At 43.9% G+C, this 26,105-nt stretch overlaps 1 protein-coding gene across 1 annotated transcript in view; it reads right to left on the bottom strand.

Annotated features, from left to right (window-relative positions):
* Window positions 1-210: 210 nt before the first annotated feature.
* JADE3 (jade family PHD finger 3) overlaps window positions 211-26,105 on the bottom strand; it is a 1,027,617-nt gene continuing 1,001,722 nt past the window's right edge. The window contains exon 9 of the mRNA XM_044071851.1: window positions 211-2,216. Within this exon, the coding sequence (XP_043927786.1) occupies window positions 1,306-2,216 (911 nt within the window). The 3' untranslated portion in view covers window positions 211-1,305. The remainder of the gene's footprint in view (window positions 2,217-26,105) is intronic.

The following is a 26,105-nucleotide window of genomic DNA, read 5'->3' as shown; positions in this document are numbered from 1 at the left end:
ATATATATATATATATATATATACACACACACACACACACACACACACACACATACACACACTCATATGTGTGTGTGTGTGTGTGTGTATATATATATATATATATATATATATATATATATATATATATATATATATATGTGTGTGTGTATACACACACAAATATACACACACACGCACACACAGGCAGAAATATGCATATATACACACACACACGCACGCATATATGTACGTTTAGGTAGATATTGACAGAGACATTTATAAATACATTATCTGAAAAAGAAGAGGTGAGAATGTTTAGTGAAAAGATTCATGTGGACAATATTACCAGCAATATACTTTTTTCAGCATAGCTTATTGTTCAATGGATGGGTGGAAAAGAATGTCAATGTTAGCAAGCACAGCTCTACAAAAGAACTGTTAAAATATTGCTCAACTTTGGACTGCAAATGCTAATTCATTAGTCAAGTGTTTTTAATTTAGGGAGTGGGGATTTTCGGTAAGTTAGAAAAACATTAATTTTAAAACATATGCACCCAAATTCTTTTGCTAATAAAAATGCGCATAATATTATATTGACGAAATATATACCATAAGAAATGGCTGCCAACATTTTCCTTTCAGAAAACATTCCATATGAAGTACATCTGTTATTTTAAACAATACTATAAAAACAACATTTTCAAAAGAACGTATTTGGTGGGAAGAAATATTTACAAGTGCACTCCACAATGAGCAACTAAGACCCATACAGGCACTGAAAAAGTAGAAGCAGCTCAGTATGTATTGCATGAAATAAGCTACAGTAAAGACAAGCAATGATTTTTAACATGGACAGGCTTGGAGGTTAGTGTGTTTTTTTCCAACAGTGCCTGTTAATTGTGCCTCTGCTTGGGTAGTACTAAATGGAAACATGCCTCCAGCGTGACAAAATTTCTATTAAAGTTCTACCTAGCATTTGTGAAACTATTCAGTTTCATTCATTCTCTGCAATAACAGTGATCAGATATGTATCAGCCTGTTTGCCCTACATCTTTTTGAACAAATGAAGGTATGAGACAGCTTTAGCTGCAGACATTAATTCAATGGAACAGGATGTGACTTGCTTATAAATAAAGAATAATCTTCATGCCCACTTGAACAGCTGCTATACTACATAACTGTCAGTAAAAAGTATACTCTTGGATGCAGCACAACACAGTGATGATTTGATATAACGAAGACATGCTGATATCTTCACCATATGTATAAGAAGTGAGGCACCTATGCATACCGGTTTGTTAGTGATGTCTAGCAGAACAATCATCACCTTTTAACAGAACCACGACTGATGAAGCCCATTTTACTTCTGCTCCCTCTTTTCTGTGAATCACGATTAAAATCTTTACAGGGGCTTTCTCTCTCAGAGCTGCTTTTCCGTGATCTGAGTCGCTCACTTTTCTTATCTGCTTCAATCTCTGAGTCACTGAGTTCCAAATCGGGACAATAACCATCACTGTCCTGAGATGGAGCTCCTTTAGCACGCTGCTCAGAAAGCTGCTTACCCCATAGATGTTCCTTGGCTGATGATTTTTTCACAGGTTTGACAAAGCCTTGGAGGTCACCTGAAGTTCTCACTAAATTGTTGGCTACTTCCTTAAAGGACTTACTAAAGTTTTCCAATGCTGGTTTTCTTAAACCACTCTGGCAGGCCAAATTTACTGGAACTTTATTATGTTTGCAAGAAGTCTGTTTGAAGCTGCCTGTCTTAGACACATCATTAGTCTTGCTCTCCAGTCCATTGGGGATGGGCAGCCTTGAACTCTTCTGCTTCAGTTTATCATTCCTGCTGGATGAGTGTTCGTGCAAGGCAGCATGAAGTGCTAATGGTTTGCCAGATGACTGTTTCCTATGAGATTTTGGTGTGAATGTAGATGAACCATCAACTGACTCATGCTTGGTGTGACTACCTGCCATTAAAAGACCATTACTTATGTTCTTGGTTTCAGCTCTACGGTGACACTTAGTTTTCTTCTCATTTACTTCTGGTAGTCTCTGCAGTTTATTATTCTTGGTGTAAACATCACCACTAATATCATGTAAAAGTGGGCTACTCCCAGGCTTAACTGACTTCTTCCTGCTGCTACCACCTGCTGTTTTGGGCATTTTTAACTTCAAAGTTATTCTTGGAGGAGGATGGAAGAGAACATTTTCCAAAGAAGATGACAGGGGAAGACCTAAGCAAGAACAAAAGCAACCATATTGATTAGTAGTTTCAGATGCTATGCATTTACATACAGCCTTGAAAATTTTCGTGAGAGTACTCATCAAAAATAACAAAAACATGCTTACCGCACCAGATGATCTAAGAGAAGACCCTTACTGTTGGGTTAATAGTTTTTCTGCACCATCAGTATTTGAAGAACATTATAATTTTGTTGTGTAACCTTTTGTTGAAGCTTGATGTGTTATGCATCTATAAGCGAAATCTTGCATTGTCAACATTTCAGTGTGCTGGCTAATGCTTTGTCATAGGTAACATTTATGTCTCTGAGGTCAGGTGACTCACAGTAATGGAAAAAGGTGATTTCTTTTTTCACACTCTTTCCGTTTTTCTAAATACATGCAACAATGGTGTTAGTATATTTAGAGAATGGGACTGAAGGGATAGAACAGGGAACATCTCCCCCTTACAAAAATGATGTCTGATAAGTTTTGTGTGATACTTTAAATCGTGACACTGTGTGTCTGCATTATTATAAGGTTCAGATGTTTCAGTTGTAACATTTTAAGACTTGTTCATTATAGCTTCCAAAATATGACACCCTGTATTCAGGGACATCCCAATATGTAGTGTGATATAATGCTCCACCTAGTGCATATACTCAGAGCTTACAAGTTTGCCATCATGCCACTAGCAGGAAACTTTCTGCAAATCAAGAAATATCAAAGCAGCTCTAACACTCCCTTTTTAAACTAGGAATATAAGAATGTATACTTGTCCAACAAATAGAACCCCAAAAGTTGTGACTGTTGGAAGAGCCATTTATCCACAAGGGGTGGGAACAAAAGTATTCCTGACTAATCAATGAGGGTCTTCTACATATAAGAAACTCCAAGCGTTGTGACTGGAGGAATAACCATGCATCTAAAAGAGAAGAGATTGAAGGAATTTCTGACTAATTAAGGTCCTCTCACAGGTCAATGGACAAAGAATGTATATCTTACATCTAACATCAAGAAGTCCCCTTGAGTGTCCTTGGTTGGGTTGAATCCCAAACAGTTGCTGTCATGGTGGAAAAAGCTGGAGGTAAGCACAAGAACAGGACTCAGACCACTGAGTTCTACAGTACTGATTTTTGTAAAACTAGCCTGACTCTCAGAGTCATGGTCAAGACAATAACACTTGATGAAGGTGCACACCACAGACCAACTGGCCACAGCACAGTTGTCTGCAATGAAGGCAGTACAGTTGTGTATTGATGAAGGTGTAGACCACAGACCAACTGGGCATAGCACAGCTGTCTGCAATGAAGGCAGTGCAGTTGTGTAGTCAACTTACCACAATTATAGATGCTCTAACATGGTCAGTGCTGTAGCCATTACTTCACAAAACTCCATTACAAGCTGAGATCCACTGTCTGATCAGACTTTTAGAGCCGAGCACCCTAAGCCCATGGTCAGGCTAACATTAGTCTCTACCTTGGGAATCTCCTCATACCTGGTATAAAGGCCCACATATATCCATACATCTTTGGTTCTTTCTTGTCCCCATAAGAGAAAAGGTTGCTAATGTACAATCACGTCCCAGTGAGCTCAAGTAAGAGCCCCATGAACTACTAATGGATGCAGTGAGAGCTATACCCTACCATGGAACCTAAACAAAAAAAGATTAGAGGAAAGGAACAAGAAATAGCTGCAAAAAGTACAGTTGTGTTCCACTTACCATAATTGTAGAAGTTCGATTAGATCACTATTGCAGTACTAATCCTCGGGACTTCCTGCTTTGCAGAAGCCCACAACCGACCCAATTTCCAGAGTCTTAGTACCATCTCAAGCCGACGGATGTTTTATAACCGATATCCAGACATCAGATTTGATACCTGAGGACTGCACGATAGTAGAGTTGTGTACACTTACCATAAATGTAGATGTTCGAGTGTATTCACTGTTGCAGTCATCACATTTGGGTTATCTGCCTGCAGGTAGCCCGGCCTGAATACCAGAGTAAAACAAAGCACCAGTTCCACAACGAAAAGGCTCAAAATAAAAGTAGAGGTTTAATGGGGCTGAACACACCACAGAAGTCACAGTACACAGATACGCAGTGTAAAATCACATCCAACGTTTCGTCACACCTTCTTCAGATAGTACAAACACATAGAACCACTTGTCAGTTACTTAAATACAATTGAATGTAAAACAATTAACACGCTCAACCAATAGATGAAGTAGGTTAATTAATTACATAATACTAAAAATAAAAAGCTAAAACTGAAAGTATGTCATACAAAATACTAAAATGTAACATTAAAATCACAAAATCCTACCTACTTAGTTAATAATATATAATTTCTCAAATTTAATAAATGCTTTTAGGACATCATCACAATTAAAACCTAATATAAAATTTTATAATAAACAAATAATATAATGAACAGTACTACTGGCCAAATTTAATATTGCAACTTCCCATATTTAAAAGAAATAAATAGAGATAAAAATGTTGTAATGTGCCAATACTAATTTATAAACTTCTTAAGAAAAAATACTTCCAAAATAAAACTGTTATAATTTAGCTGCCCTTAATTTTAAAACAGGTGCTAAAGAAAACATGTCATTAATCCCAGGATATTTGTTTGATTCTAAAGTAATCTGCCAAAACAGTTCTCTGTATTCCAATAAAGTTTCCCACATTCCACCCCTCGGGTCAATGGGTACTACTTCAACAACAGCTTAGTAGGCAGCTAAATTATAACAGTTTTATTTTGGAAGTATTTTTTCTTAAGAAGTTTATAAATTAGTATTGGCACATTACAACATTTTTATCTCTATTTATTTCTTTTAAATATGGGAAGTTGCAATATTAAATTTGGCCAGTAGTACTGTTCATTCTATTATTTGTTTATTATAAAATTTTATATTAGGTTTTAATTGTGATGATGTCCTAAAAGCATTTATTAAATTTGAGAAATTATATATTGCTTATTAACTAAGTAGGTAGGATTTTGTGATTTTTAATGTTACATTTTAGTATTTTGTATGACATACTTTCAGTTTTAGCTTTTTATTTTTAGTATTATGTAATTAATTAACCTACTTCATCTATTGGTTGAGCGTGTTAATAGTTTTACATTCAATTGTATTTAAGTAACTGACAAGTGGTTCTATGTGTTTGTACTATCTGAAGAAGGTGTGACGAAACGTTGGATGTGATTTTACACTGCGTATCTGTGTACTGTGACTTCTGTGGTGTGTTCAGCCCCATTAAACCTCTACTTTTATTTTGAGCCTTTTCGTTGTGGAACTGGTGCTTTGTTTTGCTTATTTGTTCAGCCAGCACCTTCCTTTGGATACGTTTATCTGAATACCAGAGTCTTGGGATTTCTGCGTTGGATGCTGTCGCTTCTTCCATGACGTCAGGTCGTCAGGGGTATAAAACATGCAGCTGACACCATTACATCAGTTTTTCTTGCCCCAGATGTCAGGTGCCCTCAAAATAGGAAGCAGTTATATGGTGTGGAACACTCCCAGCAAAAAGCAAATACACATAGTATAAGATATGCCAAACCAAAAAGGATAGGTGAAAGCAAAGACAATCGGGGGCTGGAGGGATGGTAACCAGGACTGCAACAGTGAATACACTCGAACATCTCCATTTATGGTAAGTGTAAACAACTGTACTATGTTCTTCATGTTTCACTGTTGCAGTCATCACATTTGGGTTGATTCCCAAAGCTAAGGAAGGGTGGAGGTAGATTAAGAAGCATTAGGACTGGCAATCAGGCCCTGTAAGACTGCTGTGGCAAATCCATCTCTGGATTTAGAAAAGATAGGCAAGTGGTAATGCTTGGTGAAAGTGTGTACAGAGCTCCAGGTTGCAGCTTCCAGGATGTCCCCGGTAAGGAGTCATCTGAGAAATGCAGTAGAGGTAGATGTAGCCCTAGTAGAATGTGTTCTTATCCCCTGTGGGGTAGGTTTGCCATGGTGGTTGCAGCAGAAATGGATGCAGTGCACTATCCATTTAGATATGGTTTGCTTTGAAATGGCTTACCCCTCTGCCCCTGCAGCAAAGCTCACTAGCAGCTGGTCAGATTTTCTGAGAGGCTTAGTCCTGTCCAAATAGAATCTAAGCTGTCTGTGCACGTCTAGAGAATGCAGTATCCTTTCCCCTTTATTTTGAGGATTAGGGAAAAAAAGTAGGCAAATGAATGGACTGGTTTAAAGTCACACTAGACACCACCTTGGGCATAAAAGATGGGTTAGTCCTGAGGGAAACCTTGTCCGCATGGAAGATAATGAAGGGTTCCACTGCCATAAGAGCCTGCAGTTCAGACACTCTTCTTGCTGAAATGATGGCTAGATGTAAAGCTGTTTTCCATTAGAGGAATTTCAACTCTGCTGTAGTAGCCGGTTCAAATTGGGGAAATGTAAGTTTTTCCAATACAAAGTTAAGGTCCCAAGCTGGAGTGGGAGCTCTCCTGGGGGAGGGGTCTTAAATTTTTGGCCCCTCTAAGGAACTGTTTTACCAGAGGATGAGAGAAGAGGGATGGCTCAGTATTATAATGAGCTGAGATGGCAGAGGCATGAATCTTAATTGAAGAGAAGGATAGACCCTTGTGGAGCATTTCTGTTAAGTAATCTAGTACATGCGGTAAGCTGGGCACAGTTGTGCCCATCCCTTGAGACTGGCTCCAGGAACAGTACCTTTTCCACTTTTCTGAATAGGATTTTCTAGTACTAGGCCTCCTTGCCTCAAGAATGACATCCAGCACCTACTTACTGAGGGTTGCTAGAGGTGAGTTCAGGGGATTAGCCAGGCTGTATGGTTCAGGGTCTGAAGCTGAGGGTACAGAATTTGGCCCCCCTGCTGGGACAGCAGGGAAAGGGTTTGAGGCAGGTGCCATGGTTGTAGCACTGTCAGACTGTGCAAAAGAGGATACCAGTGCTGGCATGGCCAGTCTGGTGCAATCAGGATTGGCCTTGGCTTGTCCTGTTTGATCTTTAGTAGAATCTTCGAAAGGAGAGGCAGAGGGGGAAAGGCATAGACTAAGAGGCTTTCTCAGGAAAAGGACAGGGCATCCACCTTCCACGCTTGGCTGTGGGGAGTTCTGGTGCAGTATTTGTTCAACTGATAGTTCTGAGGGGTAGCAAACAGGTCCACCTCTGGTGTCCCCCATCCATTCCCCAAAAGCTTGAATATTTTGGGGTCCAGTTTCCATTTGTGTGGGTCCATGAGATTTCTGCTTAAGTCGTCTGCTAATGAATTTAGTTTGCCTGGCAGGAATTGAGCTTGTAGGTGCACTTGGTTGCTCAAGGCTGTGTTCCATAGAGCCATGGCTAGTCTGCAGAGTGGATAGGAATGTGTTCCCCCCCGCTTGTTTATGTACCACATAACTGTGGTGTTGTCTGTCTTTACCAATAGTTATCCTGGAAGAATAAGGCCTTTGAAGGCTGTCAGAGCATTCTGTACAGCTAACATTTCTTTTTGATTGATGTGCACGTGCATCTGCTTTGAGTTCCATTTGCCCTGAATGCACTGCCCTGCCATGTGAGCTCCCCATGCATAGTCTGATGTGTCTGTTGTTAGAGTTTGGGTGGTAGGGGGCAAAGTGAAAGAGAGTCCCTTGTTGTGGTTGCAGGCCTCTGCCCACCAAAGGAACTCTGCCCTTAGACACAGAATGATAGGAATTATTGTTGTCAGTTCCTGAGAATGTTGACACCGTAGACTTTTTAGATACCACTGAAGTTTCCTCATATGCAGTCTTGCATATGGAATTAACAGAATGTAAGAGGCCATGAACCTCAGAGCTTGCAGTACTTTCCTTGCAGATAGCTGGGTTTTTGTGGCCAGTAGGCTGAAGTAAGTTGTCAAATAAATTTGTTTCTCTGGAGTGAGGAATGCCATGTGGGGAGTTGTGTTCAAGCTTGCTCCCAGGAATACAATCTGTTGGCAGGGTACTAGGTGTTATTTATTTTCATTGATGGTGTACCCCAGTGAAGTTAGAAGTCTCTTTACAAATGCCAGGTGCTATATTAGCAAGTCCTGACTTTCCGCCTGAATCAGGCAATCGTCCAAGTATGGGTAAATCTGAATACTTCTCTGCCTGCAAAAAGCAATTTTTGGAGCTAGGCACTTTGTAAATACCCTGGGCACAGTAGATAAGCCAAAGGGAAGTGCAGAGAACTGACAGTGCATAGAGCCTGCCCTGAAGCGAAGGTATTTCTTGCAAGATTCCCTTATGGGGATGTGCAGGTAAGCTTCTTTTTAGTCTAGTGTTGCCAGCCAGGCATCCTTGGCTAGCATAGGAAGCAGCTTTTGGAGAGTTAGCACTTTGAATTTTGGAACCACCAGAAATGTGTTGAGAATAGATAAATCCAGTATAGGATGCCAGGAGTTTTCTTTTCTGGGAACCAGGAACAGTCTTGAATAAAAGCCTTGTCCCCTTTGTTCTGCTGGGACAGGTTGAATAGCCTTGATGCTAAGGAGAAAGTACTTGCTTTTGGGCCTCCACCCACTGGTTTGGGGGGAGGTCTGGCCATCCACTTAGGGTTGGGAGTAAGTGGAAGTGGAATCTGTATCCTAGGGAAACAATGTTTAAAACATATTTGTCTTGGGTAATGTATTCCCAGTTTTTTGCATGCAGGGCAAGTTTTCCTCCTAAAGGTACAAGTACTTGAGCAAGGCTTAGGGGAGTTAAGGATAAGTCATTGTGCAAGTTTACCATAGGAAGGTGGCTTACTACTCCCTGTTTTGGATATGGGAGCACCCCACTGCTTAGATCTGTGCATAACCTGAGACTGAAGTCTTGGGGCTCTACTGCCCCTAGGTTTGGACTGAGAAGGCATGGAAGGGACAGGAAAGGACCAGTTCTTTGAAGGCGAAGGCCAATGCCTACTGAAACTAGGTGGCTGCACTTGTAAGAAATCTTTAACAATTTGCATAGATTTAGCTTTCTCCTCCACCCTTTTGAGAACTTCTTCTGCTTTATTGCCAAATAGGCGCTCTTGGTTTAAGGGTGCCTCCAGTAATTTTGCTTTGACATGATCTGGCAAGTTTTGTTCCTTAAGGCATGCATGCCTTCTAAGAACAGACCCAGTGACAGCAGCCCTACAAGATGCTTCTAAAGCATCAAAACCACACTGCAAAATATGTAGTATGTTTACCAACTTGTTCAGCAGAATGCATTAACTCTTGTAAATCTTTTGTGTTCTGCACAGTCAGGAATCAACATCATTTTCTGTTAAATTAGCCCCATGATATGCTGCTGATACTTTAACATATGAAACTGGCAATTTAAAGCCCTAATAGCTAGAGTAGCAGATGTGTATACCTTCTTATCCCATCTGTCTAAAGCCCTAGAATCCCTGTCAGAAGGGGTAGGATTCTTGGCAGTAGTAGCCTTAATGCCTTTTGGTCCTTGTGAAATGGTCTCTGGATCCGCAGTAGGATTCTTGAAAAGGAATTTGTGAGAGTAAGGTACTCTAAAGTACCTGTCGGGTTTCCTGGGAGCTGGAGACAAAGTATGTGGGGTAAGGCTTGATTCCAAGAAAACATAATCTATAATCTCCAGAAAAGGAGGGATAGCTAGAGGCCTGTGCTGAGGCAGGTTTAAAAATTCCCGGAGTCTCTTTTTGCACTGGCTTTCCCAGCAGAAATGCTCCCTAAGGGTATGCAGGGTTTCACCAAAAGAAAAATCTTCTGGAGGGGAAGCAGAGGGAATGGAATCCTCTGCATCAGAATCCTCATAGGTAGATAAGGATATGTTCTGGTAGTCAGAAGGAACAGAAATATCAGATTCCTGATCAGAAGAATCAAAAGGAAAATCAGTTCTAGATCTCTTTGAGGGAGAATGCTTGCCTCCCCTAATTAAGGTAATAAGGTCTTCAGTCATTCTAATCATTTGTTTTTGAGGCCTGTGGGCCTGAGAATGTGAATTGGTCATCTGTTTCCTAGGTGTAGTGCGAACTTTAGGCCTGAGAAATTCGGTATTTTTGGCTTGAAACGAAGTCGCTGGTTTAATATGAAAATCGGTAGGCTTGAATACACCCTCAGAAGCCAGTGCCTGCACAGCGGCTCCGGGCCCATCCAAGTTAGACATCCGCAGGTTCCATAGTTGAAGAAGCATCTCGCGGCATACCGGACTCCGAATGGGTCTCAGTAGAGGCCTGCGAATCTGTAGAAGTGGGTATCAGGGGCTGCGAAAGCACCTCACTGAGTACTGGCGGACTCGCGACTAGCTTAACGGTAGCGTCGTCGGCAGTTTTGGACCTATGCGGTCTGTCTTTATCCTTATGTTTTTTCAGAAGATCGGTAGTCGGATGGCTTACCGACACCATTTCGGAGTATGGAGATTGAGAGTGAAAGTATTTAGCTACAAAAATTGACTGATGATGGATAGTTCAGGTGTTGAACAAGGCACAAAACCGACAACGAGGGACGTCGTGGTCCAGGCCTAAATAGGTGATGCAGTAAGAATGAAAATGTCTATGAGGTATTTGCTTTCCACAGGCAAGACAATTATCAAGTTTTTCTTTTTTCTGACATTGGTTCGAGCAAGAAAAAAGGATCTCCAATGGGGTACTTATCTTTTAGAAGATTTCAGGTCTGAAACTCGAAAATGAAAATTTCAGGAGTTGGTCAACCGGCACTTGCGAACTGCTTCGGGCACCGCACAGCAAGAAAGACTGATGTAATGTTGTCAGCTGCATGTTTTATACCCCTGACGACCTGACGTCATGGAAGAAGCGACAGCATCCGACACAGAAATACCAAGACTCTGGTATTCAGGCCGTCTGAGGGCTACCTTCAGGCAGATAACCCAAACGTGATGACTGCAACAGTGAAACACGAAGAACATCTTGCCTCGTCTTGTCTTAGTAGTGAATGCAAAATGGAAGAAACAAAGGGAAAATGTTGGGATGAGCCAAATGGACAATAAGTAGTAGCAGAAGGTGATGAGGAGGTAGGAGGAGGAATGTGTACTGCAACACTGATCTACTTGAACATCTACAATTATGGTAAGCAGTACACAACTGAACTATGTTCTTCAAAGTCATTGTTGCAGTAATAATCCTTAGGAAGATTCCCAACCTTGTCTGAGGGTTGAGGAGATGAAGTAGTGACTTTTAAGGAAGTAATATTTTGTAGGATGGCAGTGGCGCACCCTGCTCTGGCCTAACCTAAGCTGCAGTGCCTGACCTAAGTTGCAATGTTTTGTAAAGTTGTGAAAAGAATGCCAGGTGACTGCCTCTAAGACTGTTTGAGTGGGCACACCTTTGAGGAGGCCACAGTGGTTGCCCCATGCCTGGTGGAGTGTGCTCTAATGCTGCCAGGCAAAGGCTCTCCATGGTGTATGTAACACAATTGGATGCAGTTTACAATCCATTTTGAGATGTCTTGCTTTGAGACAGGCCTGCCTGTTTTCCCTCTGCAATGGATACCAACAACTGGTCTGCTCTGCCCACAGTCTTTGTTCTGTCCAGGTAGTATCTGATCTGTCTGTGGGCATCCAATGACTGGAAGATTCTTTCTGCCTTGTTCTGTGGATTTTGAAAGAAAACTGGTTAAGGCCGATTTCAGAAACCACCTTGGACATAAGTGAAGAGTTAGTACTGAGGATTACCCTGTCCTTGTGGAAGACAGTGAAGGGCTCCATACTTATGAGAGCCTGCAGTCCAGAGACTCTTCTAGCTGAAGTGACAGCTATAAGAAGGGTGATTTTCCAAATCAGCATCTTGAGGGGGGCACAGGCAGTCAGTTCAAAGGGCTGTAGAGTTAACTTTTCTAAGGCAAAATTTAAGTCCCATGTAGGAATAGCATTGTTCCTGGGAGGTCTTTAGTGTATCACCCCAATCAGAAACAGTTTCATCTGTAGGTGAGAGAACAGTAGTGGAATAATCTGCAAGCAAGCTGAAATTGCCAAAGCATGGATCGTTATGCTGGAGTAAGAACAACCCTGTTAAAACAGGTGAGAGAGGTTAAGCAATACTGAATGAATGTCTGCTACAGGTGAAATAGTCTGTTGGTCATGACACCATACAGAGCATCTTTTCCATTCTGCCATGTATGACTTCCTGGTGTTCATCTTTCTTGCCTCCTTAAGAATAGTTAACACCTCCACAGAATAAAGCATCTAGGTGGGTACCATGGCCCAATCCACCAGACGGCTAGTTTGAAAGATGTCAGATCGGGGTGGAAAACCAATCCCCTGATTTGGCTGAGAAGGTGTGTGTCCTTCAAGAGCATGTGAAACCTCCCCTTGCTGAGCGTGAGGAGTACAGAAAACTAATGTTGTTTGGGCTAGAAGGGGGCTACCAGAATCATGCTGGGTCTGTCTGTTCTGGTTTTGTGAGTACCATCGGAATCAAGGGTAATGGTGGGAAGGCATACACAAATTTCTGGCTCCATGTGAAGGAAAAAGCATGTCTTCCAGGCTCCCTCCTGTAGGTTTCTGGAGCAGCACCTCAGAAATTGTTTATTCTAGGGAGAGGCAAACAGGTCTACAGATGGCAATCCCCACAGGGTAGTGAGAGCTAGGAACCCTTCCCTCTTCAACATTCATTTGTTTGGGTCTAGTAAGTTCCTGCTCAAGGAATCTGCCAGAATATTGGAGTAGCCTGGTATGTGCAATGCAATGAGAGTGACCCCCATGTCCTGGGCCAGCATCCATCTCTGTAGGGTAAGGCTGTACAAGGAGCAAGACAAGGTTCACCCCTGTTCGTTTATGTACCGCATGACTATGGTATTGTCTAACCAAATTTTCAGGGTTCCTGGACTCAAGTACTGTCAGCAAACTTTCATGGTCAGAAAAACTGCTAGTATTTCCTATAGACTGATATGCAACTGTGTCTGTTTTGGAGACCAAATGCCCTGTCCTCTCACTGGACCTAAGTAGACTCCTCAAGCTACATCTGGGTTGTCTGTGGTGATGGACTTGTCTGCCTGAGGCAGAGTGAAGGTTGCTCCTGTTCTATTTTGTATGGTGGACATCCACCATAGACGCTCCTTCCTGAGGCATGGAAGCAAGGGAAGAAGGATTTCTAGGGGCTGAGACTGTTGTTCCCAGACATTTTTGAGATACCACTGGATCTTCCTCATGTGAAGATTTGCTAAAAAGACCATTAAGATACATGGAACCATGTACCCTAGGATACTTAAGAACTCTCTGACTGAGATATGTTGTTTTGCAAGCAAGTGGTTCAAGTACTCTGTGAGGAAGATTATCTTATCTTGAGAGAAATGCCTTCTGTTGGATGGAGTTTATCCTAGCTTCCAGAAACAGGATCCTTGTCTGAGGAGTCATCTGAGACTTCTGTATGTTCAACGTGAGACCCACCTTTTGGAAGCAGTCTACAGATGTCTGGAGGGAATTAAGGGTCCCTAAAGTGGACCTTCCCTGAAGAAGACCGTCATCTAGGTAGGGAAGAGATGTGCACTCTGACTGTTCTGCAATGTTCCATTTTGGGTGCCAAGCATTTTGTGAAGACTCTTGGGGCTGTAGAAAGCTCAAATGGTAGAGAACAAACCTTGAAGCCCAAGCCTAATGTTATGAACCGTAAGTATTTTCTGTGGCTGACAGCTATAGGTACATGAAGGTAGATGTCCTTTAGGTTGATTGTAACCATGGAAGCATCCTGAAAAATCATGGGCAAAAGCATTTACAGAATAAGCATCTTGAATTTTGGCACTTGAAGGAAATTGTTTAGCCTTGAGAGATTTAGGATAGGTCTCCATGTTCCTTCCTTTCTTGAGATCAGGAAGATTGTTGAATAAAAAAACTTTCCCCTCTTGACCTAGTGCAACCAGCTGTATGGACCCTTGCCTCAGCAAACTGTGGAAAATTGGTGGCAAGGGGTTGTATGGCTCCTTCAGATGTCTTGGCATGCCCAGAAAGGGGGGAAATTGCTTGAATTGGGTAAAGTATCCCTTTTCTATAATACTGGGAGCCCACTGATCCCTTGTAATGATATTCCACTGATTTAAGAGGAGGGAAAGCCTGCCTGCTAGGAGTCCAGGAGGGGTAGAAATAGTCACACCTGTTCTCTGTGTTGGGTGTGCTCTTTGGGCAGCACTCTATCTCAGAGACCATTCTGGCTGCCATCTTCTTGAACGCTTTGGTGTTTTTTCTACGGGAAGGCTTACCCTTGTCTTGTGTAGGTGTGAAGGGCCAAGGCTTAGAGGAGTATTTTCTCCTGTATCTTTGGATTGGGGACACGTAGAATTTAACAGTTTCAATATGTTTGTCTTTTTTGTCTAGTTTCTCAAAGACTTGTTCAGCTGGGGGCCTAAATAGGAAATCTTTGTCCAGTGGGGCATCCAATAATTCTGCTTTATCCTGGTATGACAATGCCCAAGTTCTCAGAAAAGCTTGTCCACGTATAACTGATTCTGTGGCAGTTGCTGTGCAAGAAGCATCTAAGGCATAAGCAACACATTTCAAGGAGTGCCTGGCTACCTGTAAGGCTTCTCTAGCAATGTCCTGGATCTTCCTGTATGAAGTTCTGTCAGCCATGGAATGAAGTTTTGTTAACATTTTGGCTTGAAGTGATTCCAAATATTTTATCATATGAAAACGGCAATTCAATACTCTCATAGCAAGGATAGCAGAAGTACAAGTTTTCTTGCCAAACCTGTCCAGGAGTCTGCTCTCCTTGTCAATAGGTAAAGAGCACCGGGATGACTCTGGCAGCTTCAGTGGAGACTATTTAGGGATCTGCTTTAGGATTTTTGTAGAGATGTTTGTGCAAGTCAAGTACCCTGTAAAACCTATCTGGTTTCCTAGGAGGAGGTTGTAAGGAATCTAGGTGAAGGGGCTATGTTCTCAAACACATCATCCAGAACGAAGTGTACCAGGGGAATAGCTAATGGTCGAGGGGAGGGTAGCTTAGTAGCTCCCTGTAGTGTGTCTGAACTTGGGAGAACTGCTTACTTTCCCAGTTAAAGGCTTCTTTCATTTTATTTATACTTTATTAACTCAGTTAGTCCCACTAGGGCTAGTAGGCTCTTTTCAGGAGAGACCAGTATTTATACTACTAGGTGAATCAAGGAACTTCCCCCTACTGTTTTCGATGATGCCATGGGATCTTTTATATCCAACTGAGCTACCACCAACTTAAGCAGATGGGGCCTCAGTTTAATGTCTCATCCGAAGGACAGCACATTCAGGAGAACAGCATCTCTCCCCCCCCCCATATGCTGCACTGCAGTGTCAACATTTGATCGATCTGGTGTGGGAAATGAACCCACAGCCTTCTGCACCAAAGGCAAGTGTGCTACCTGTTGTGCCACTGACACTGACTAACTTACATTTTACGTAACGTGTCCCTGAAGGAAAGGTCTACAGGTGGGGAGGCAGAAGGGAGCGTGTGTTGTCAGAGTCTGAATCAGTGCAGGTTTGAAGTAGAAAGTGACCCTTACAGGCAAGTTCTTCCTCATCTTCCTAGGATGAAGACTCTTCCTCCTCTGGGAAGGCTATACTCCCTAGTACTTTTGGTTAGAGCCAGGGAGACTTTGGAAGTCTGGGAAGGCTCTTTGGCTTTAATGAACGTCATGAATTCCTGTGCTATTTTAACCACGTCCTGGACTCCGGCCTGTAGCCCGGGTGCTGAGGGCAGAGGTGAGGCCACAGCAGAGGTACAGTTCGATTTTAATGGTCAGTTGACAGGCATGGCCGAGGGATGTGGTCAACTTAGCCTGACTTTGGAAGAAATGTCAGAAGTCAGAGAAGGGGTGTGTCCTCCTTGCAGAACCACTTCTCGGGCATCAAAAGTTGATGTCTGTATAGTGGCATCAGATTCGACTGATATACGAGTGGTGGTGGTAGTTGTGGGATGGCCAGGGACCATGGTAACCTCCCATGAGGTCGTCCCAGAGGTTCTGTCCTAGATGTCGCTAGTCTTGGGGGCTTGCAAAGGAGCCTCACTAATGTCCTTGGTCAACTTAGAGGTAGATGCAATCACTTCCTCTGTGGACTCTGGATCCCTGGGTTTCTACCTTTTTGCTTTTTAGGTATCACACCAGTGGTTGTCGGAGCAGTAGTAGTGGAACATGCAGAAGACAGAGGATGCTAAACTAATGAAGAAGCCAATTCCATATATGCAGTGAGTACTTCGGCCATACGCTTAAGGGTTTTTACATGGAATTTGTCACAGTCAGAGCAGTTAAAGATTTTGTGCTGAGGCCCCAGGCAAAACAACCAAAACAAATGAAAATCTTTATGTGGGATTTGCTTTCCACACAACAACCAGTTATTAACTTTTCTGGACCTTAATCAAAGAGGACATTTCCCTAATGGGGTACTTATCTGCTTGGAAACAGAAACCTGAGCCAACCAATGGACTGCAAGCATATAAAATGCATGTGAAGACATACTCGGAGGCTCTAATAAAAAACTTACCAAAACAACAGAGGCTCCCAATGCAGACATCCAAAAATCCACCACCTCAAAACAAAACACATGCAACACATACTTCAATAAATCAGTGTGCCAACCAATCACAGCCCTTAAGGCCAAACACCTTGCCTGATACACTAGTAATTGGTGACTCTATAGTCAGACACACTGATGTCCCGCTGACCAGGCTGAACAAGGAGAAGGTGACTGTGAGCTGTCTATCGGGAGCTAGGATCCGCCACATAACACACGCACTCAAGTCACTCCAAAGCAAGTACAAATATGACTCTGTCATTGTCCATGCTGGTGTGAACGACCTGAGACGTACCTCCCTGGACTACATGAAAAGAGACATAGAGGAGCTCTCCGATTATGCAGCCCAGGCTGGTATGACCCTGACCCTGAGCAGCATCTTGCCCTCACCAAGAATGATACCACAATACAAAGACAAGATGATCATCTTTAACAATTGGCTCAAGTACTGGTGTCATTCTAAGGGGATCCAATGTCTGTCTGCCTGGGATGACATGTTGGACAAGCCACACCGCTTCGCAAGGGATGGCTTACACCTGTCACCACTGGGCTTCCGGATATTGGCTAAGGCTCTTGCCACCCCCATAGTGCCTTTTTTAGGCAAGGCTTAAAAGACAAATCGACCTCCTTAGAAAACAAAAATGGAAAAAAACTAAGGGTAATGCTGCTCAACGCCAGAAGTCTAAATCTCAAGATGCAGGCACTTGATGCACTCCTCAGCATGGAGAACATCGACGTCTGTGCAGTAACTGAAACCTGGTTCAAGGCTCCTGTGAGCACCCCAGTGCTACCAGGCTATACCTCGTATCATGCTTTTCGGCCCCCAAACCCGGGCCGAACCACAAAGGGAGGGGGAGTGTCCATATTCATCAATGACACCCACACCTCCAGGTTAGTAGCAACACATGAAGCATCAGAGACCATACAGGTGCAACTAACCATAGGCAAAACTGCTATACAACTGGTAGCATGTTACAGACCACCCTCCCAATCTCAAGAACCCCACTCAGCCTTCCTGAAGACATTGGAGGATATGAATGTATCACAAAATACCATCATACTGGGAGACTTCCCAAACATAGATTGGGTACATTATTCTAGCCCAAATACCCTAGCCCAAAGGTTCCTGGAATTCATAAATTCAAATGCACTGGAGCAACTAGTCACCTCTCCCACTAGGGGAGATAATATACTAGACCTGATCATCACAAACATGGGGACAAAATGCTCCACACCGGAAGTATACCCCTCACTAGTGAGATCTGACCACAAACTAATCACCCTGGATATACATATCCCACCTCCACCCCCAGCACAAAATACCACAGTGAAAAACTTCTCAAAAGCAGACTTCACTCTTCTTAAGACTGAGATGGTATCCTTTAAGCCCACTGTGCCAGTGGATACCACATCCCACAATGCCAAATCCTTCACAAATGCTTTCTATGGACATCTCCAAGAATGCATGGATCATGCTATCCCAAACAAATCCAAGTCCCTCTCCACCAAAGGTAAGCATCCTGTCTGGTGGACCTCAGCCATAAACAAATTGTATAACAAAAGAAGGAAGCTACTGCATGTCAGAGCAAAATCCCATGAAGGGAAGACATCTCTGATCAACATTAGCAGAAAACTACGTTCTCTCTCAAAAACATCCAAGGCCAACTTTGAGAAAAAAATCGCTAAGGACACTAAAGATAACCACAAAGCCTTCTTCAGCTATGTTAGAAACCTCGGCGGAAACCCTCAGATATGCTCAGAGTTGGTTCAAAACAACAAAAAATACACTGAACCCACAGATATTGCCAACATTCTGGCTGACAGGTTCAGTGCAAATTTCTCCCCTCCTTCACCCCCAAAAGAAGAAATACTTATCCCAGCTGAATGTAATCTCCCTGTCATCTCAGATGTCCAAGTGAGAACCGCCCTAAACAAAGTAAAAAACACAGCATCAATGGGACCTGACGGTATCCAGGGTTGCGTGTTACGTGAACTCCAAGAGGAGCTAAACCCACACATAAAAATGCTATTTAACCTTAGGCTTACTTTGGGAAATGTACCTGAACACTGGAGTACAGCAACAGTGGTCCCACTCCACAAGGGGGGTGCCTCTACAGACCCTGGAAACTACCGCCCCATAAGCTTAACCAGCCTGGTCTGCAAAGCTATGGAAAGAATCATTATGGAACTCATAAACAGAGACATAGGGGATCTACAGACACTTGACCCCACTCAGTTCGGCTTTGTAAAGGGCAGATCCTGCCTTTTAAACCTGGTTGACTTTTTCGAAACAGTCACTAGAGCCATTGATGAGGGCAAAGCAGTCCATACAGCATACCTGGACTTGGCTAAGGCCTTCGACACAATACCCCACTCAGGTATCATAGATAAGCTCAACAGCTTAAAAGTAAACCCTTATATCACTAGATGGGTTGCAAACTGGCTAAAGGACAGAACCCATAAAGTTAAAATCGCTGGAGCAATGTCAGACTCAAAGCCAGTCACAAGTGGTGTCCCACAGGGATCTGTCCTGGGACCCCTCTTGTTCGGCATTTATTTCTCAGATGTTAAAGCAAACATGGGAGGGCTGTGGCTGACAAACTTCGCAGATGACTGCAAACTAGGCGCCATAGTCGATACACCAGCAGACACACACATCCTACAAAAAGGCCTCACAGAAACGGACAACTGGTGCCGGAGTCACGGCCTTAAACTAAATGCCAAAAAATGTACAGTCATCCCCTTTGGGAAAAACAAAGTACCCACAAATTATCACATAGACAGCAACCCACTGAGTACGGAAAAAGTAATCAGAGACCGAGGGACCCAAGTCGACAGCAACCTCTCATTTGACACCCACGTTGCCAAAGTGGTTAGAAAAACATTCTACCTTGCACACCTCATCATGAAGGGATTCACATCCAGATCCAAGGATGTCATTGCACCCCTATATTCCTCCCTCATCAGACCCATGATTGAGTACAATGCCCCATTTGGTATGTACCTCACCCGGCATTTGCAACAGCTGGAGAGACCACAAAAGTACCTCGCCAAGAGGATCTAGGGTCTCCAACATATGTCTTATTCTGCCAGACTAAAGAAACTTCAGCTCTATTCAGTAGCATACCGCCTGCTCAGAGGTGATCTCTGCCTGACGTACAAGGCCATGTCCAATCAGGATCTGATGGACATGCTCCACCTCAAAAAATCCAAATCCATCATGACCACGAGAGCTAAAGACTTAAACCTCGGCACAAGTATGAATAGGACATGCTGGAGGGATAGATTCATAACCCAGAGGCTTCCCATGCTTTGGAACAAGATCCCAGTTCATATTAGGCAGAGCCCCTCACTGACTCTCTTCAAGAGAAATCTTGATGAGTGGATGGGAGATCGTAAGTTTACCCCAGGGGTCACATCTGTGTCACTGCTAGACAGGGGCACAGTAAACTAATGCTATTATATAAGGGGACCTTCATTGTGCCACTACTAGACAGAGGCACAGTATTCTAAATTTATTCTGTACATTTTTTGTACCATTTCATGGGGTGGCAAAAGCCACATCACTATGGCTAGGCTTACAAATGCCCCAGGGCAGATAGCCTAGTACTACACTATGAAACTATGAAACAGACTGAAAGACTAGAAAGAAAATAGAGTTGTGTAAAATTTTACCCTAACAGTTGATGTCTTTCGCTTCACTGTTACAGTACTCATAACCTAAGGGATCTCCTACCAAGGATAGCCCAACATCCAGCCAGTATAACCAAAGCCTTTAGTACTTATGATGTTGTTGTTTGTCAGTCGTCGTTAACGATGACCAAAGCCATCACGTCAAGGAGGTTGACTGAGTATGGTGTGTCTGGCTGTGGCTGATCAGTCCGATGCGGGCTCGGAAAGCTCTGCCACATGTCGGACATAAGTGGTCATTTGGGTTGGTTGGCTGTGGATTTACGCAGCTCACGCTTCCTCTGTGCCTCTGCGGTCCTGCTCTGCTCATAGGATGTAGCACCTTTGCTGATGCAGTTTCGCCAGGCAGGGCGGTCTTGTGCTAGGGTTTCCCAGGAGTCCGGGTCAATGTCAAAGCTCTTCAGAGAGACTTTCATCGTGTCCTTAAAGCACTTTTTCTGCCCACCTTGTGTGCATTTGCCTCCTGCAAGTTCACCATAAAACAGTCTCTTGGGGAGGTGGGTATCTGGCATATGTACAATGTGGCCTGCCCACCTGACGGGCTTTCCTCAGCAGGGTGTAGATAGTTGGCAGTCCAGCTTGAGAAAGGACAACTGTGTCTGGAACTTTGTCCTGCCAGGTAATTTTCAGCAGCCTTCTTAAGCACTTCATATGGAAGCGATTCAGCTTTCTGGCATGACGCTCATACACAGTCCATGTCTCACAGGCATACAGTAGTGCGGCAGTACGACTGCCTTGTACAACTTCAGCTTTGTGGACAGTTTGATGCCTCTCCTCTCCCACACTGACTCCTGCAGCCATCCAAATGCGGAGCTTGCCGTGGTGATGCGTGTGTACTTTATCGTCAATGTTCACAAATCTGGAGAGGGTGCTGCCAAGGTATGTAAACTTAACAGCCTTCAGGATTTCACTTTTAGCAGTGATAGTTGGTTCTGCATACGACTTCTGCAGTGCAGGCTGATGCAAAACCTCAGTCTTGTTGGTATTGACTGTGAGGTCAAAGTTTCTGCAGGCAGTGGAAAAGCATTTCATACTCTGCTGCATCCGGGCCTCTGTGGCAGCATTGAGTGCACAGTCATCTGCAAACAGGAAGTTGTGCACAAAGTCCTCTTCAACCTTGGTCTTGGCCTGTAGCCTCAGCAGTTGAAGAGCCTGCCATCAGTCCTGTATCCAATCTTGATGCTGGTTTGTTCGTCATTGCAGAAGCCATCTGCCAGCATGGCGGAGAATATCATGCTGAACAGCATGGGTGCCAATACACAGCCTTGCTTGACTCCGTTGATGGCTGAGAAGGCATCAGAGGAGTCTCCATCATCCAGTACTTGAGCAAGCATGCCATCATGGAACTGGTGCAACATACTGATGAATTTTCTGGGCAGCCAAACTTCTCCATGATCCGCCATAGCCCCTCATGACGGACAGTGTCAAAGGCTTTGGTTAGGTCCATGAACTTTGTGTAAAGGTCCCTGTTTTGTTCCTGGCACTTCTCCTGAACTGACGTGCTGCAAATATCATGTCTAGTGTCCTTCAGCCCTCTGTAAAGCCGCACTGACTCACTGGCAGGTGTCCATCTTCCATGTGTTGAATAAGGAGGTTGAGGAGGACTGTGGCAAGGATTTTGCCGGCAATGACCAGGAGAGAGATTCCTCTGGTTGTCAAAAAACTGCCCATTTCCCTTACTCTTGTATAGATGGACGATGGAGGCATCCTTTAGCTCCTGGGGGATAACTTCCTGTTGCCACATGGTCTGGAAGAACTCTTTGAGCTTCTGTAACAAGACTGGTCCCCCTGTCTTGTAGATTTTGGCTGGAATGGAGTCAGAGTCTGGTGCTTTACCATTGGGGAAAAGCTTAATTGCTTCCTTAACCTCTGATTCCTTTGGAGGTTCTGCCAGGGAGGTGTTAAAGGCAACTTGCTGCATGCGGTCAATGGCTTCGGCACTGATAAAGGAAGACCTATTCAGGACATTGTTGAAGTGCTCAGCCCATCTTTCCAGGATGGCTTTCTTGTCAGTGAGCAGGGTGGACCCATCGGCACTGAGCAGTGGTGATGTTCCAGAGGACTGTGGCCCACAGATGGTCTTCATGGCATCATAGAAACGCTTGGAGTTGTTGCTATCAGCATACGTCTGGATCTCATCTGCCTTTCTGCTGAGCCAGGAGTCTTGCATTTCTCTGAGCTTTGCTTGCACCTTGCTTTTGATGGAGTTGTAGGCTGCTTTCTTGGAGACGGATGCAGTGTCTTGCTGGAGGCATCTGAAGGCTTCACACTTCTTATCCAGCAGCTTCTGAATCTCTTCATCATTATCATCAAACCAGTCCCGGTGTTTGCATGTGTTCAGGTCCAAATGAGCGAGAGCAGTGTTGTAGACCACATCCCTAATGGCTGCCCAGTCCTCTTCTGCTCCACTGGTGCCAAAGCTGAGTTGGTCAAGCTTACTGTCGAGGTCTTGCCTGAGGTTCTGGTGCACAGAGTACCGTTCTAACTTGCTGACATTCAGGCGCCTATTGGTCTTTTCTTGAATGTGCATGTTGAGTTTTGACAGGATGAGTCTGTGTTCTGTCCAGCAGTCTGCGCCACACATGGCCTTAGTCATTAACATCCTGCATGTCCCTTCTCCATACTATGACATAATCAATGAAATGCCACTGCTGGCTGCATGGATGCATTCAGGACATCTTGTTACGGTTGAATAGGCAGAAGATTGTTCGTGATCAACAGGTCATGAGCTGCACAGGTCCTCAGAAGTAGATGACCACTGCTGTTGCTTTTTCCGACTCCATTCCTCCCAATGACACCCTCCCATGTCTGGTAGTCTGCACCAACTCTGGCACTGAAGTCACCTAAGATGACGAGCTTATCCGCCTTGGGCACAGATGCTATGAGGGACTCTAAGTCTTCATAAAACTTACGAGAATGGACGCGTAAAAGGCAGAAGTTGAGTAAAAACAGTTTTAATAATAATGATAAATGTACACAAAACAATCTGGTGAGCACTTTCGTGGCTTACCCGCTTCTTCAGACCATAAAAAATGATAACACTTAAAACCTTATATACAAACAGCCAGCAACACAATTAAGAGATGCCAAGTCACATGGTGCAATTAATGATGCAATCCTCTCCTCTTTAGAGCAGGTTTGAAGACACAGCATTATTCAGACCTGGGTATACAGTAGCCCTTAGGTCAAGAATCCATCTTAACTCAATGCATTGTTTCATTAGTTGCATCACCTCCTCTTATATTAGTACCAACTTTATGCAGAACCAAAAACTTAAATCAATGGGTTTCATCAGTTTCCATCACATTTGCTAATGCATTACTTTCTTTCCTATTGCGTATATCATTATTATGCGCAAGTACTCTTTCTTTCAACGTTTGATTGGTTTTCCCAATATAGAACCCTTCAGATACGGTGCACTGTGCCCACTAAGCTATGTTCTTTTCTGCATAAAAACTAAACTCAATCTTTCTCATAGTTCCAGGATGTGTAACAGAAGTAACCATCCACACACACCTACAGGCACTACAAGATCTACATGCATACATACCTCTCCTTTCAGAGTGTACCCTATCTATATAGTTCTGTCTATAGCATAGATGTTCCTTCAGGGTTTTATTGTTTTTAAAAGAGAATCATGGATGGGGTCCAACCACATTACCTACACTTGGGTTTGTCATAAGTGGAATACTATTGTGCTTAGACTTAGTCTAGGTTCCTACTGAGCTTTCCTTATAATCTTCATAAAACTTGTCTTTAATTTCCTCTGGATTTGTCATGGTGGGGGCATATATACTGATGAAGGTGGCATGGCGCTTTCCTTTGAGGGTAAGCCGCAGAGACATGAGCCGTTCATTGAATCCTTTTGGGAAGCTGGCTAATTTGCTGATCAGATTAAATCTGATGGTGAAACTCACTCCTGCTTCATGATGATCACTGCTGCTGCGGCCACTCCACAAAAAGTATAACCGGTTTTAACTTCTGTCAGCTGGCTTTCGTCTGCAAACCTGGTCTCACTGAGGGATGCTATCTAGATGCTGTACCTGCTAAGTTCACTTGCGACAAGTGCTGTCCGTCTCTCAGGTCTCTCTGTTTTGGAGCTATCTATGAGCATGCGCACATTCCATGAGTCAATGGTGAGTGAAGTCACCAATGTTTTTTTTCTTTATGATTTGACCACATGGTTGGGATCCCCATCTGCCGCAGCAAGTAGGCCAGGGGTAGGATGAAGCAGGCTATGTTTAGGGCACCTTTTCTAGCCCCTTCCTCAGACCATGGAGGTGAGCAGAGCGATCCTAAATAGGACTGCTCAGACACGCAGGGGGCTGCCGAACTCCACTGCTGCTTTGGTCCAGTAGAGAGCGGCCCATTGCCCTGGGCCACCTGTGTGTGTGTGTGTGTGTGTGTGTGTGTGTGTGTGTGTGTGTGTGTGTGTGTGTGTGTGTGTGCGTGCATGTGTGTGTATGTGTGAGGTTGTGGCAAAAACTTCCAGTGTATCCACACCTGCTGCTTCGTCATTCGCCCATCGCCACAGGACTTGTGAGTGAATTGGATTATAGTGAGAGAGTTGTGAGACTGTCCATCTCATTCTCTCACCCCAGCCTATCATGATCCACTGGCAGGACACAGTCGAGACGACTGGAGATGAGTTGGGATACAGTGGATGGCCAACAGTGTCCTAATGTGTCTCACTGTGCCCTATTTGCACGCCACATCACTTTGCTGAGTCCGCTTTCCTGCCCATTGACTCGGTCTAGTGATATCCTCTGCGCAGTCCGCTGGATCAGTCTTCGCATGCATAGGTAGACAAGCCCTGACTTGCTGAGGGTTGCAAACCCATCGGCTACCCTCACCTGGTTTTGCCAGCCAGTTGAAGCCATTGCCCGGGGTGTGGCTGCTGTTGCATGCAGACAGCTACGAGGAGCCAAAGATGAGAGATGAGTGTCAGGTGAGGACCAAGGTGGATGAACTACTCTAAACAGCACGACATGTTCATCCATCAGAGGTACTACCTCTCCCTGGCACCTCATAGTTATAGGTTTTGTATGTCACTCATATGCTCCCTAAACAAGGTGTTTGGTATAAAGGTGGCATACAGATGCACACACTCAAAACTGAAAAAGCCCCAGGAGGACCAGAACGCCCCTAGGGGCAATGAAAAACTTATGCATCCAGAAGGAGAAAAAGGAGAAGAGCCCCTCGGCCAGGAGGGCAAGAAAGAAGAGGTTAGAGCAGGGAGGGAGCAAATACTGCAACAGTTAAGAGAAGGACATCTACTGTTATTTTAAGAGCTTAAACAACTGCATACATCCTTCCGTATCACTTTTGCAGTAATCATAACCTAAGGAAGAGTAGAAAAGCTCAAGAGGAAGCCTGGGAGGAGGAAGGCATGGAAGAGCCTTCCATAAATCCATGCAGGATACCCTTGACAAAGCCAGCTCTGGCCCTGGAAATAATATCCAACTTGTAAAGCTTAATGAAGGTATGAACAGAGGACCAAGAAGCAGCCTCAAGGAAGGGTACTAGGGAGTCCGGGGGGGGGGGGGTGGCAATGTTTGAGTCACACTAACGTGAGGTACTATTGAAGCTTTCTCATGGCACCTGGCCAGAGGGAGCATGGGAAAGATGAAAGCCATGAACCCGAGAACCCTGAGAAATTCCCTGGCCATAACTGAAGCGAGAGGAAGAAAAGATTGAAAAAAGGCAGAGACAGCACCTTGGGGGCAGACAGAGCCCTTTGAAAAAAGCACCAGAGGAGGCAACAACCCTGACAGAATAAGCCTTTAC

Source organism: Protopterus annectens, chromosome 5.part0, assembly GCF_019279795.1.
Source record: "Protopterus annectens isolate FY-2018-M chromosome 5.part0, PAN1.0, whole genome shotgun sequence".
In the NCBI taxonomy this organism is placed as follows: domain Eukaryota; kingdom Metazoa; phylum Chordata; order Ceratodontiformes; family Protopteridae; genus Protopterus; species Protopterus annectens.
The sequence above is the reverse complement of the archived record's forward strand: the minus strand, read 5'-3'. Positions and strand labels throughout refer to the sequence as shown.